The sequence below is a fragment of the Pseudorca crassidens genome, chromosome 8, assembly GCF_039906515.1.
Source record: "Pseudorca crassidens isolate mPseCra1 chromosome 8, mPseCra1.hap1, whole genome shotgun sequence".
Lineage (NCBI taxonomy): Eukaryota > Metazoa > Chordata > Mammalia > Artiodactyla > Delphinidae > Pseudorca > Pseudorca crassidens.
Window position 1 is genome coordinate 92,670,237 of NC_090303.1, and position 13,675 is coordinate 92,683,911.

The following is a 13,675-nucleotide window of genomic DNA, read 5'->3' on the forward strand; positions in this document are numbered from 1 at the left end:
GACACAGTAAACCTCTGGCCCTTCCAGGAAAAAAGATGTCACAATGTCACAACTGGTCACCAAGTATCCTGTTGGTCTCCTTAAGGAATAGTGCTTAGCCTTGGTCTTAATGGCTGGCACATTGGACATTTAGAGGTGGCAGTAGCTATATTTGTTTTGGTAAATGACAGTCCACACTGTAGGTTTTTGTATTGCCTCCATCTCCTTGGCCACTGTAGGCTCTTTGGTACCCATCATGTAGCTGGGGTGGGACAGCTGCTCTGACCAAGGCTGGCTACATTAACTGGCCAAATTACTTTGTCTAGTTGGTACATCTTTTGTAATGGATATTTACTAGTGGGCTTAAAACATTATACAAACAACTTCCCACTTTGCATTCACTCCTATAGTTCATCCATGTGCCTCAATTCCAGCTCTTCTTGTCTCTGATTTTACAATCTTTTTCTTTCAGGTCCTCTAGACACCAGCCAGGCCACACATCACTGTCCATGAGTCCACATTTGTTCTGACCTTGGGCCATTCTCCTTCCACACAACGCAGATGACCTAGTGCACATCTGAAAGCTCCTCCATTGGGGAGATTTTCCTTCACCACCGTTTTTCAAGGCCTCCCCTAAGTATGACTGTAATGTAGCTGCCTTCCATTTTCAGCTTGTACCCACATACTGAGGGGACTCAGCCATACTCCCAGCTTGGTCTTTTTCTTCTTCCTTTACTGGTTACATGGGACCCCCCTCATATGGCCATAGGTATAAGCTGGTGGAGGGGTGCTGGTGCAAGTGTAATGAGTGACATGGAGATCTGGGCTACTTGTTCATACAGTTTCCTTGTACCCCCTAAATCCTGTATCCTGAGACAGTACTCCTTTGTCAGTAATTTCTGTGTACAATCTTATATTCCAACTTACTCGATAGAGTTCTCAGAATGGTCAGGTTGGAAATCAAAATACAGCACTCATTTTAGAGGATTGACAAGGAAAGGAGAAGAGAGGAATTACTTGGGTAGCTAGAGAGATTTTTTGTTTATTTGTTTGCTTATTTATTGCTGTTGTTTTACTGGAAGATCTGGGCATATTTGAGAGTTTCAAAGAAATATATCTGGGGAGAGTGCAAAGCTGCAGTTGCTAGGACACATTAGCGTGATATCAGGCTATGCGAATCAGTTGAACCACCAATCAGGGAGGGAAGCAAAACATACACAAGGCAGTGACGAGTTAGCTATGCTGAGTCATAGAAATTTAAAGTACATAAACATTGGAGGGTTGAGTCAGATGGAATGTCCAAAGTCCATGGCAAACAGATGCTCTCCAGGAGATATGGGAGTCAGAGGGGGCATTAGTCAGCCAGACAGGGGAGGGCAGAGGTGAGGAGCAGGCAGACGGGATCTTCTGGCATTGAACTTGGCAGCAACAAGGCTCCCTGGGAGGAAGAGAACTGGGACGGGATGAAGCTGGAGTATACAGGTGGAGGGGTTGACTTCAGAGTGAGAAGGGTCATTTCCCTCTTCGAGGATGAATTTATACTTTGCTTTGGTGGTGTTAAAATGAGGAACTTCAGGCTGCACACCTTTCGATAACACTCGTCTGAAGGCACAGGCCACAGGCATGCAGACAATGGCTCGATGTGGCAGCCAGCTAGGACCCAGCAAGTCTCACCTCCTGGTATTTATACCCCTGTATAGTCCCCTCCCACAATGCATATGACTGATCTCTGTAATCAGTGAGATATGACAGCAATGACAACGTGAGTTTCAAAGCTAGGTCATAAAAAACATTGTGACTTCCTTGTTCACTCTTTTATCACTCACCGTAGGGAAGCCAGTTGATACGTTGTGTGGACCCTCAAGAGGTCCTATGGAAAGGCCCATATGACAGGTAACAAACGCCTCCTGTCCACAACTAGCACTACCTTGCCAGGCATGTGGATGAGCCCCTTGGAATGGGATCCTTCAGCTCCAGCCAAGAGGTCCAATGACTACATCCCCACAGCTGACAGCTCAACTTGAACCTCGGGAGAGACTCTGAGCCAGAGCCACCCAGCTAAGCTACTCAGCAGTATGGGAGCTACTCAGTAACCATGGGAGATAAGAATATTGATTGCTTTAAGCTATTAAGCTTGGGGGTAAATTGTTATGCAGCAATGGATAATTAATACAACATCCCCAAATACACAAAGAAACCAAGGTCCAAAACACAAAGTAATGTGCACTGTGTAAGGAAACTGGGGAGGTAATCAGGTCCAGAGGAGGAATAAAAGAACAGATTAAGTGAAACAAGCAGTTGAGAGAGAGTGGGAATTACAACAGGTTATCAGGTTGTGTGTGACTGGGAGAGACAACGGGGAACTCATGATTTCTGAGACCACTTTATGGAAGGTCAAGACATGGCTGGGCATGGCAGACAGAGAGAGGCCCACAGCAGGCTGCATCAGGGTGGCCTTTCATGGCTTGGGCTTCTTCCTTGAGTACTATTCCCCTTGGGATAGAATAGGACTGGGGCTGTGCCCTGAACCCTATGGCACTGGGTGGGATGCTGACAAGACCACCAGGCCCTAAGCATTTACTATGTGTTAAGTGCTTTAAATAATATGAAGACTTAAACAAATGTGGCATTCATACCATGGAACATTATTCAGCCATCAAAAGGAATGAACTGGGCTTCCCTGGTGGCGCAGTGGTTGAGAGTCTGCCTGCCGATGCAGGGGACACGGGTTCGTGCCCCGGTCCAGGAAGATCCCACATGCCGCGGAGCAGCTGGGCCCGTGAGCCATGGCCGCTGAGCCTGCACGTCCGGAGCCTGTGCTCCACAGCAGGAGAGGCCACAACAGTGAGAAGCCCGCGTACCACAGAAAAAAAAAAAAAAGGAATGAACTACTAGTATATCCTATAATGAACTACTAGTATATCCTATAATGTGAATGAGCCTGGAAAACATTACGCTAAGTGCATGAAGGTAAAGATAAAGGTCATATACTGTATGATTCCATTTACATGAAATGTCCAGAATAGGCAAGTCCACAGAGACAGAAAATAGACTGATGATTGTCAGGAAGGCCAGGAAAAGAGTGAATAGGAAGTGACTGCTAACGGGCACACGTTTCTTTTGGAGGTAACGAAACCGTTCTAAAATTAGATTAACGGTGACGCACATTCTCGTGAACATACAAAAACCCCATTAAATTGTACACTTTAAAGTAGTGAATTTTATGGCATGTAAATTATATCTCAATAAAAAATAATACGAAGACGGAAGCACGTGTAATAGCATTGACCTTGTGCCCAGCACTGTTCTAAATGCTTTCTGTGTATAATTTGCTTAACTTTCACAACCAATGGACCTAGGAGGTAAGAACTATTATTATCATCTTCCATTTACAGGTGAGAAAACTGAAGCCCAGAGAGGTTAAGTGATTTGCCCAGGTCACACAGCTAAAGCAAGTACTAGAGCCAAGAACTGAACCCAGGCAGTCTATCTCCTGAAGCTACAGGCTTAACCATTATGTTATATCACCTTTCACTTATAAATGATCTCAGGTGAATCTTTTTTTTTTCGGTACGTGGGCCTCTCACTGTTGTGGTCTCTCCCGTTGCGGAGCACAGGCTCCGGACGCGCAGGCCCAGCGGCCATGGCTCACGGGCCCAGCCGCTCCACGGCATGTGGGATCTTCCAGGACCAGGACACGAACCCTCTTACCCTGCATTGGCAGGTGGACTCTCAACCACTGCGCCACCAGGGAAGCCCTCAGGTGAATCGTAAACAAATCAGTGAGGCGGGCTTTAGTACCTCTATTTACAGTACCTCTATTTCACCTCAGAGAATTAAGTAACCCGCTCACACCAGTAGGAGCAGGGGAGGCAGGATTCAAATTCAGGACTTGCTGACTTCAAAGCACACAACTCTATGTCACCTTCAGCTCTTGCTGGCAGCTGCCTTCAGCACTAGGGGATGAACTAAAACGGACCTTCCGAGGATCCGCACCTCAGCAGCGGGCTGACACAGGGAGCTTCTTCTTTTAGGAATCATGGGATTGCAACACCTAGTACTTTTCCTGTGTACATGTTATGATGTCTATATTGCTTTCTCATCTTCCAATTATCTTTTCACCAAATAAACAATTACATTAGCAAATCAGAAGTTGAAAATGCGTTTGCTCAGTATCCTCACATAGACTTAGTTTTAACTAGGATAAATGCAAGTTAACTTTTATATTGAAATAAATATTGACTCCTATGTTTTTAATTCATTTCAGTTAAAAATTTGGCCATACAGAAAAATTTGCGAGTTTTCAAATAGGTACCTCTTTTTTATTTTTGGATTATGGAAATTTTCTATATAAAAATAGAATGGTATAATAAGCACTCATGTACCCATCACCTAGCTTCAACAATTATCACCTATAGATTTCTTATTACATAGTTCTCCAATTTATCAGTAGTTCAGCTATGATTACATTATCCTTTAGTACTGGTTAAATCACTTTTTAAAAGGCAAAATGTTAACAGGTGTTAATAAGTGGTTATAAATTGATAGATAATTTACATTTTCTTTCTTTTTTTTTTTTTTTTTTGCGGTATGCGGGCCTCTCACTGTTGTGACCTCTCCCGTTGTGGAGCACAGGCTCCGGACGCGCAGGCTCAGCAGCCATGACTCATGGGCCCAGCCGCTCCGCGGCATGTGGGATCTTCCCGGACCGGGACACATTAGCGTGATATCAGGCTATGTGATATCAGTTGAACCACCAATCAGTTTTTCAGTAAATTTACATAGGCATACAACCATCATCACAACCTGGGTCATTTTAACAATTCTTCAGAAACTGCTGTTCTATTGCAACTGCAATAAAGTTGCAAATTCCAACTTTATCTCTTACCCGTGCAACCAGCTTTTGTGTGTCTATGTTATTACATGTTTCGTAACACATTAGATTCTTAGAGCTATAGCTGGGAACAATAGCTTCTTCTCAAGTACACTCAATGCCATATTCTGCCCTTCATAATTACAGCTACAGTTCAAACAGCTTCTACAGGGATTTAGAGGTTTAAAGCAGTATCACAAACTACTGGAAATCAGAGATCTTTTTTTTTTTTTTTTTTTTTTGTGGTACGCGGGCCTCTCACTGCTGTGGCCTCTCCCGTTGCGGAGCACAGTCTCCGGACGCGCAGGCTCAGTGGCCATGGCTCACGGGCCCAGCCACTCCGCAGCATGTGGGATCTTCCCGGACCGGGGCACGAACCCGTGTCCCCTGCATCGGCAGGCGGACTCCCAACCACTGCGCCACCAGGGAAGCCCCAGAGATCATTTTAATGGATTTAGCAAGATCGACAAGGTTGTATACAGCATAATAAGCAACAATGCCCTTAGACCTTGGTGAAAGGGGTCCCTGCCCTGGGCTCGGTGCCCTGACTGCACCCTGCACCAGGTGTGAAGAGGCAATGGAGCTGAGGGGTTCCTGCAGCCCTCCGCACCACACTACGGTGCCCAGGACTCGGAATTCCCTGCCCATACCACCCCAAGCCTGTTTCCATACCTGAGCCAGTCTCTTCCCAGCGTGTGTCCTCCCTTTAGGGCTATTGGGGGTGACTGCTCACTGGAGAGCGGGTGACTACCCTTGCACTTGGGGGCTGGGTGGCCACACACATGCAGAGCCTCTCATGGTGCAGGATGGAGAAGAGAAGAGATGGGCTGAAAAGAGAAGGGCGTGGGCTGAGTGAGCACCGGGGGTAGCTCTCTCCACACTGCCACCTCCCCCAACAGCATTCCAAGAAGTCTGAGAATTCTAAATTGGAACGTGACCCTCTTCGTGACGGTGTATTTGTCAAGGCAAGAGGATAAAACATTTTAACAGTCTGCTAGGCTGATTTTAAATTTTTCAGTATTTAGACATCCGGTGTGTGGACCTCTCTTTGTATGGTTTCATTTGTACGAAATGTCCAAAACAGGCAAATCCACACGGAGAGAAGATGGGTTAGTGGTTCCCAGAGGGTGGGGGCCGGAGGGGAAACTATGCATGTGCCTGTGGTATGAGTCTTTATCCATGTTTGCATGTATACAAAAGTGTATACATCTGGCAATGAAGATATGCAGTCACCCATTTACTCTCCAAGTGATTGTGGGTGAGGGTGAGGGGCGGGGACAGGAGCTAGAGTGCAAGGAGGATGAGAAAGAATCTAAGAAGTCATACCTGCCTTCTATGAGCTTATGGTACACCTGAGTCTCTACAGGGCTAGTTATTCAGGGGGTATGTAATGTAATTCGACTACAACACAACTATCTATACACTTGGGAGAATTACTTCACTTCTCCAGATGTTAGTTCCTTAGTCTGTTAATTCTGAGGGTTGGACTAGATGTCCTTTAAAGGTCCCTTCCAGCTCTAGTACTCCATGATTCGGTGATTTTAGACTACCCTTGCATCTGTGTTAACTGGGTTCAGGAGTAAGACAGATAAATTAAGTCATCCACCCAGCACATATTATAGTTCCTTACTGTGTGTGGGTGTTGGCCACAAGCCAAAGCAACAAGGCCAGGGAAGAATGGTGGGATTGAGAAGTCGTAAAACATGTCATAAGCCAATTGTATAAGAGGCTAAAATCACTTGGCTTATTGCACTCAACACACTCAAATTAGTCACACCCAACAGTAAAGAAAATAAAGGGTTTAAGGAACCACTTTGAAGAGAGATAGGGGAAGGGAGGCATCCTCAACGCAAATGGCAGGCACGGGTTCTAGATGTAGGCAGCGGCAACCTGCATGGCGCTGGCTTTTCTCAGCAATCACCTTCTACTCCGGCAGCTTCTGACACGGGCAGTCTCCAGCGAGCGTAGTGCATGCGGTCCATCGAGACCCTTCTCCAGCAACTGCACTCAGACCCTGTCTTTTGTGAGGTACAATCCCTAGGGTGCAAAAGTTACAACCCCAGCAGCAAGGAGCCTTACCTGTGGACAAAAAAATGTTGCCTGCTATTTCAGTAAACAAAAAATGCTGTCTGCCATCAAGCCAACGGTCGCTGCAGCTGCCCTGACAGTGCATCCTGAGGGGAATTCAGGGTGGAGAAAAAGAGGATACTGGCCCTAGTTAGTTAAGATGCATATCAAAGGAATAATATCAATGAGCCCAGACACTTGCATCTTCCCATACATAGAAAAGCATTAAAACCCTTTACTTGAGATGTCTGTTTTTTGTAATTAGCAGTAATCTTTTGAAGTCTGACTACATTTTTTTTTTCCCAGCAAAAAACTCCTATATATCCTGGCTCCTCACTCACCTCTTTGGAACAGTTCTTCAGAGCCATCTGAGAAGCTAATTCCCGGACTATAGTCCTTAGTAAGGTTCCCCAAATAAAACATAACTGTCAACTTTAGGTTGTTCATTTTTTAAAGTCAACATACAGGGGTGGACCCCGAAAAATTAGGATCGCTAAGACAAAGAGCATTGCTCACCACCCATTTCCACAAGAGTTCAGTTGTAACCCACCGCAGTTGCTGACTGACAGTAGGACTCTTAGAGGAATTTAAGGTGAACACAGAATGAGGCATCTGTGCTTTGGACGCACACGAACAGGCAGGTCCCACAGATAGTTAGATGTATATCTCAGGAAGAATTTTAATGACCCTAGATTCTTGCGTGTTCCCATACACAGAAAAGCTGAAAAGATTAACTGGAGACATCTGTTCTTTACGATTAGTAGTAATCTTACCAAGATATATGCTTGACTTCAGGTATGCCCTGGCCAAAAATCATGTATAAACTGGCTTCTCCCCTACCTCTACCAAGTAGTCGCCACAGTTTACTGAGTGGCTGTCTCCCAGGCTTTAGTCCTCAGAAAGATCCCGAATAAAACTTAAACGCACAACTCATGTTATGCATCTTTCTTTAAGTCTTTCCCCACACCTTTAAAAACAATTTACTGGACCCAGGTGGTCCAGCCGTTAGAACTCCAGGCTTTCACTGACGAGGGCCTGAGTTTGATCCCTGGTTGGGTAACTCAGATCCCACAAGCCCTGTGACACAGCCAACTCCCACCACCAAAAAAAAAAAAAAAAATCAATTTACTTATTTGACTTCACACTCCAGTTATCTTAATTTACATATTCCAAATCTTACATCAGATCTTTAGAAACAATCAAGATGGGTGCCACACTGGCCACTGTGACTCCATGTTGGGTTTCCCTATTTATAACAAATCAGAGGTTCTATTCTAAATTCTATGAGTAGGAATCACAATATAACGTCACATCACAAGGGTAGCTTTCTCTATGGAAATAAGAAACCGTATTCTGGTGAACTCCCCCCTCCAAACATCGGCTTCCTCGGTTTGGCAGAATTTTTTTCCTAAGCTTTCCGGCTCTGCACAAGAGACGGCGATCACGTGCCAGTCAGCGCCCCGTGTTGCTCAGGAGCCCAACGCGATCCAAACCGGAAGTGGTCCTTGAAAATTACTTTCCCGGGAAACTTGTATTTGAAAAACTGCCATTCTAATTCGCTTTTTCCTAAAGTAAACTCACGGAGATAGAGTCAAACTCTCGCTGTCAGCACAGAGAACAACGCTCTCCTCCGGAGAAACTTTCACTCCTGCAGCGGTGAAAGCCTAGGGGAACCAAGACGTGGAGGGCACCGGTTCTCCGGCGGACGCTACTCCTGCACGGACCAGTCCCCCAGCGGGGTTGCTGTGGAGACCGAGCCAGCTTTGTGGATGCCGAGGCGCGCTGAGGTCCGGCCTTCTGTTTGTCTGCAGAGGGGATTCATAAGACTGACGCCAAGATGGTTAGTGGCTTTGAACAGTGAGGGAGAACTCTGAGTAGGTCCTGGGACTGGAGATTAGAGGTTCCAGACATACTTCTGGGTTAAGTCTAGGATTGTCAGCAGAGGATGATGTCTGTGCCCTCCCCGTGTTCCCACGGGGGACAGGGATGCAGTTGTAAATACATCGTTGCTTTCTTCCCTCCTGCTTCTCCATTTCCCCACTCCTGAGCTGCGCGTGGGCTGGAAAGCGGACCGAGGGAAGGCTGAGATGACAGCAGCTGCGCGAAAGCATCTCTTACCTCACTCTAATTGGGGGAGATAAAGAACTAGGGAGTAGCAGTTTCGTTAGCTCAAACACAGGGTGATGGCCCTTTTAGTAAAATAACATGTTACAGAAAGAATTTGAATACGCTTACCTGGGGTTCGTTGTTACGGATTTGACTTATAAATCCTGGAGCCGTCACTCTCAGTGTAATATTGACCATCGGAATGGGATCATACAGCTGTCTTTGTTGTTTCTTTCACAGATGCTTTCAAGGGCCAAACCTGCTGTAGGCAGGGACCTACCGCATACTGACAAAAGAAAGAAGAAAGGTAGGAAGATTCCAAAACTAGAGGAGCTACTTTCACAAAGAGATTTCACTGGAGCTATTACCCTGTTGGAGGTAATGTCCAAAGAAGGTTGCTTCTTAGGAGGTGAAAAACCAGAATATAGAGGAATGCATGGGTGAATGCTGGTTGCTATGCTGTTGGAACAGGTGGGTGCCTTCTGGGACTTTCTGTAAATCTTGTCAGGCCCAGATTCCAGATTCCAAGTTAACTATAAACCTGATTAAAGGTGAACTAAAATGATAGACTTATTTCTCGAGGGACAGTTTTAATTATATCTAGTCCCACTGATGATGAATCCAGCCTAAAAATGTAGAGGGACATTTAATACAGTGCCAGTTCACATGTTGTTCATTCCACCCCCTGACGAATTTATGGTTTATTCCTATTATATTTTATAACATTCTGATCAAATTTAAATAATTCTACCATGTTGCATGCTTATTGTCTAAAAATACTGTATCTTCAGAAGATATTTCAAATCTCTATGGCAGTAGTTCTCAACTTTTAATATGCATCAGAATTAGGGTACTTATTAAAATGTACATTCCTGGACTCCTGCCCTAGGGATTCTGATTCTTTACAGAATCAGCCTACAGTGGTTCTCAGGAACCCGTATTTTGGGCAAGTAGCCTAAGTGCTTCTGATGTAGATGTTCCAAAGATGCTGCACTTTGGGAAACGGCTTTCTGGGAAGCATATGTTATAAAAGAATGAAAGGGTACACCAAAGAATGAAGAGATGAAGAGTTTTGACAGCACAGCCTGGCTGTGTTGTTCCATAATCATTTCTCTAAAGCACTACAACAGCCTTATTACTCTATCAACAATAAGTGTTTTAATTAGCTTTATGTATCTTTCTCAGTCTTTCACGTATAGTCCTGTGTTTCTTGCCAGTGCTCTGGTATTGAGCACATTGCTTAACTCTTCTGGCATCAGCTTTCTCATCTTTAAAGTGGGGGAGTTGACTTGGAAGGACCATCTAGCTCTGTAAATCAGTGGACTGAGTGGTAGATGCATGTGTAATTTTTGTCAGTCTCTTTTCTCTTCTCTCTTTTCTTTGAGGCAGTGACCACACTTTCCTTACTGTGTAATCCCATGCTGCCTGTAAGTTGTCAGGGAGGTTCTGCGCTACGCTTTCATTCTTAGGTAGCCAAAGTGCCATGATGGATGGGAATGGGAACTGCCGTGGTTTAGGATGAGGAGGTGTCGTGAGCTCTCCTGTGGCTCCAGGGAATTCCTGGGGCAAATTCAGGGAGACCTCAAATAAGAATTTCTTCAGACTTAAGGCACTGTACTCAAATTCACAGTATTTGGTGAGAGGAGAATTTCTAATATTATGGAGTTAGCTACAGGAGTAAGTTCTTATTCAGACAAGAAAGTATCAACAGATGTCTTCATCTTGTAATGGTCGAGGCACCTGAGGTTTTGTAACAATGATCTGTTTTTCTTTAATTTTTAATTTAATTTTATTTTTAAATTAATTTTTATTGGAGTATAGTTGCTTTACAGTGTTGTGTTAGTTTCTGCTGTATAGCAAAGTGAATCAGTTATACGTATACATATATCCACTCTTTTAGATTTCCTTCCTATTTAGGTCACCACAGGTTAACGGTGATCTGTTTAATTTTTACTTTTTTTACCCATGTTTTTGACTTACCACCATATAGAGTGAAAAAAAAAAATCTCACCTTGCCATGGTCATTCAAACTCCTCCTTCAAGGTCTCACTCCTTTCCTCCAAAACAGGGCTTTTCTTTCATTGGCTGATGAATTCATGAATATTTTTTCATAATGGACATAAATGATTAGGTGGTCTTCTAAACATCTTTAATTCTTGCAGGCCCTGGTAAGCCTGTTGAAGGGTAATAGAATGATTTAATGGCTTGTCCTCAGTGAAAGGTTATAACCTATGAATAAATGTATGTGTGTGCTCACGGGGCAGGTTTGAAGCATGAAGATGAATGTGGGGTAGAGCATGGAGGGGTGAAAACATGGGCTTTGGAGTCCATGGGCTACGGTGGTCCCTGCCACCACACCTACTGGCTGTATGTGGCCTTGAGTCCATCACTTAATTTCACTAACTTTCAGTTATTTGGCATTAAATATTTCACATAATTCTTATGTTCCTTATATATCACCCAGAATTGTTATGAGGATAACTCTTAAATACTTTCTGGAGTAGGGTGTCAGTAAACACAGAAAAACAATTGTGAAATATTTGAGGTAAAGGTAATTGTGCTGAGTTCTGTAGGTATCAGTTTAATTAAACTGAGATTACCTTGCTTCTACAATTTGTGATTTCCTATTGTTCATTAATAACTTAACATAGCAGTGTTTAACAGAGAGTGTACTATTCAAAGTATTCATGATTTTTTTTTTCATGAAATTTTAACGTAAAGTTCAAACGTCATGTTGGGGAACAAGAAGAGGACACTAATTTGTGGATTGGATACTGTGCTTTTCATCTGGGTGACTACAAGAGAGCTTTGGAGGTTAGTTTAAAGAAACTTTTCTTTTTATAACAGAAGGATTTTGAAAAGTTATTAAGCTTTGTATTATAATAATACACGCTCATGGTAAAATTCAAACAATATAGAAGGGAACAAAGGAAAAAGGAAAAAAAGTCACCCTGTATGATTTCCTCAATCCTATTTCTTTGTTAACAGAAGTAACCATTGGCTCTTTTTTGATGTGTTGCCTCAGAAATCTTCTGTATATGTTCAAGCATATTTATCTATGTCTGTTTACTTTTTCCTTTTAAATATATACTAATGAGATTGTTCAATATATTAATATTAGTCTTTCTTAAGGAAGTCTTCAGGAGAAGAAAAATAAGCCCTTTTGATAAAAAATTTCACGATTCTTTTCTCAAAAAGAAGTTCATTGTTGTTTTGTGTGGTTAATTTTAGACATAGGAAAGATTATATTATCTTTATATTTTTTAAGTATAGCTTTGAAAAATTTTTTTCTTGGTCATTGTAAACCCTGCAATGTAATTAACAATCTATGGAATTATGGATCTAGATAAAATTGTAGATGCCTTATGTCAAATAATTTTTAATTCATAAATGAAATTGTTTGGAACTTTCCCACATATTCTTACTCTCAAAGTGTAATCTAAGGATATTAAAATAACCTGCACTACTAAAATGAAAAGTATCCAAGATCAGGTAATGAAGAAGTGATATGAACAAAAGCAACAAAATCAGTGAAGGAAAAGTGAAGATGTGAAAAGGGCAGAATAGGAGCTGGTAGTATATGTGAAAGATAAAGGAGAAAAGAGAGTAGCCCAAACAGAGTAAGAAAGAAAAAGGGCATCTGGGGAAGACTGATTAATAGTAAAAGAGTTTATGGAGGGACTTCCCTGGTGGCACAGTTGTTAAGAGTCTGCCTGCCAACGTAGGGGACATGGGTTCGATCCCCGGTCCGGGAAGATCCCACATGCTGCGGAGCAGCTAGGTCCGTGTGCCACAACTACTGATCCTGTGCTCTAGAGCCCGTGTGCCATAACTACTGAAGCCCGTGCACCTAGAACCCGTGCTCCGCAACAAGAGAAGCCACCACAATGAGAAGCCTGCACACTGCAACGAAGAGTAGCCCCCGGTCACCGCAACTAAAGAAAACCCGCGTGCAGCAACGAAGACCCAATGGAGCCAAAAATAAAATGAAATGACATAAAATAAATTTTATTTTTATTTTAAAAATAAAATGAATCTCAGAAACTGTCCTTAACAGGGAAAAAAAAACAGAAGAACACACCAAATTTTAAAAGTGTAAAGCCAAATAAACAAAGCCAGAGAACAATTAGAATGAAATGAAATTTGTGGGGTATTAAGGTTATCAGATTTTAAGTTAACTGAACCTATGCATTTTTAATAAGGCATCTTTTTTATGTCTTTTTAAGTTAGCAAAAAAAATGTTTTAGTTGCTTTTCATTTCTGCAGTTTGTTAGCCCATGTCAATATTAAAAGGGGAAAAAGAAAACAAGTGTAAGGTTATGTGGACAACAGCCCTGCATGGGTAGGATTCAGCCTTAGCTTCAGAATTTTTTTTTTTTTTTTTTGTGGTACGCGGGCCTCTGAGTGTCGCGACCTCTCCCGTTGCGGAGCACAGGCTCTGGACGCGCAGGCTCAGCGGCCATGGCTCACGGGCCCAGCCGCTCCGCGGCATGTGGGATCTTCCCGGACCGGGGCACAAACCCGTGTCCCCTGCATCGGCAGGCGGACTCTCAACCACTGCGCCACCAGAGAAGCCCAGCTTCAGTATTTAATATTACAGGTGTAGAATAGGTAAGGAGCATATAGAAGTCCCTAAATGTGAAGTTGCCC

At 43.3% G+C, this 13,675-nt stretch overlaps 1 protein-coding gene and 1 long non-coding RNA gene across 4 annotated transcripts in view; one reads left to right on the forward strand and one right to left on the reverse strand.

Moving 5' to 3' along the window:
• Positions 1-3,646: 3,646 nt before the first annotated feature.
• Positions 3,647-8,581, reverse strand: LOC137229361 (uncharacterized). The gene is made up of 3 exons (XR_010945644.1): positions 8,100-8,581; positions 6,774-6,931; positions 3,647-5,679 (listed from the first exon to the last, which is right to left on the reverse strand). It is a non-coding gene; the product is annotated as an uncharacterized lncRNA (long non-coding RNA).
• Positions 8,582-8,606: 25 nt separating this feature from the next.
• Positions 8,607-13,675, forward strand: part of IFT56 (intraflagellar transport 56) — a 36,330-nt gene continuing 31,261 nt past the window's right edge. Inside the window, exons 1-3 of one of the 3 annotated variants that reach the window (XM_067747146.1) lie at positions 8,607-8,759; positions 9,266-9,403; positions 11,747-11,839. In XM_067747146.1, the coding sequence (XP_067603247.1) occupies positions 8,757-8,759; positions 9,266-9,403; positions 11,747-11,839 (234 nt within the window). In that variant the 5' untranslated portion in view covers positions 8,607-8,756. Of the gene's footprint in view, positions 8,760-9,265; positions 9,497-11,746; positions 11,840-13,675 lie in introns of those variants that run through there. The other 2 variants (XM_067747148.1, XM_067747147.1) reach the window with 2 other exon arrangements.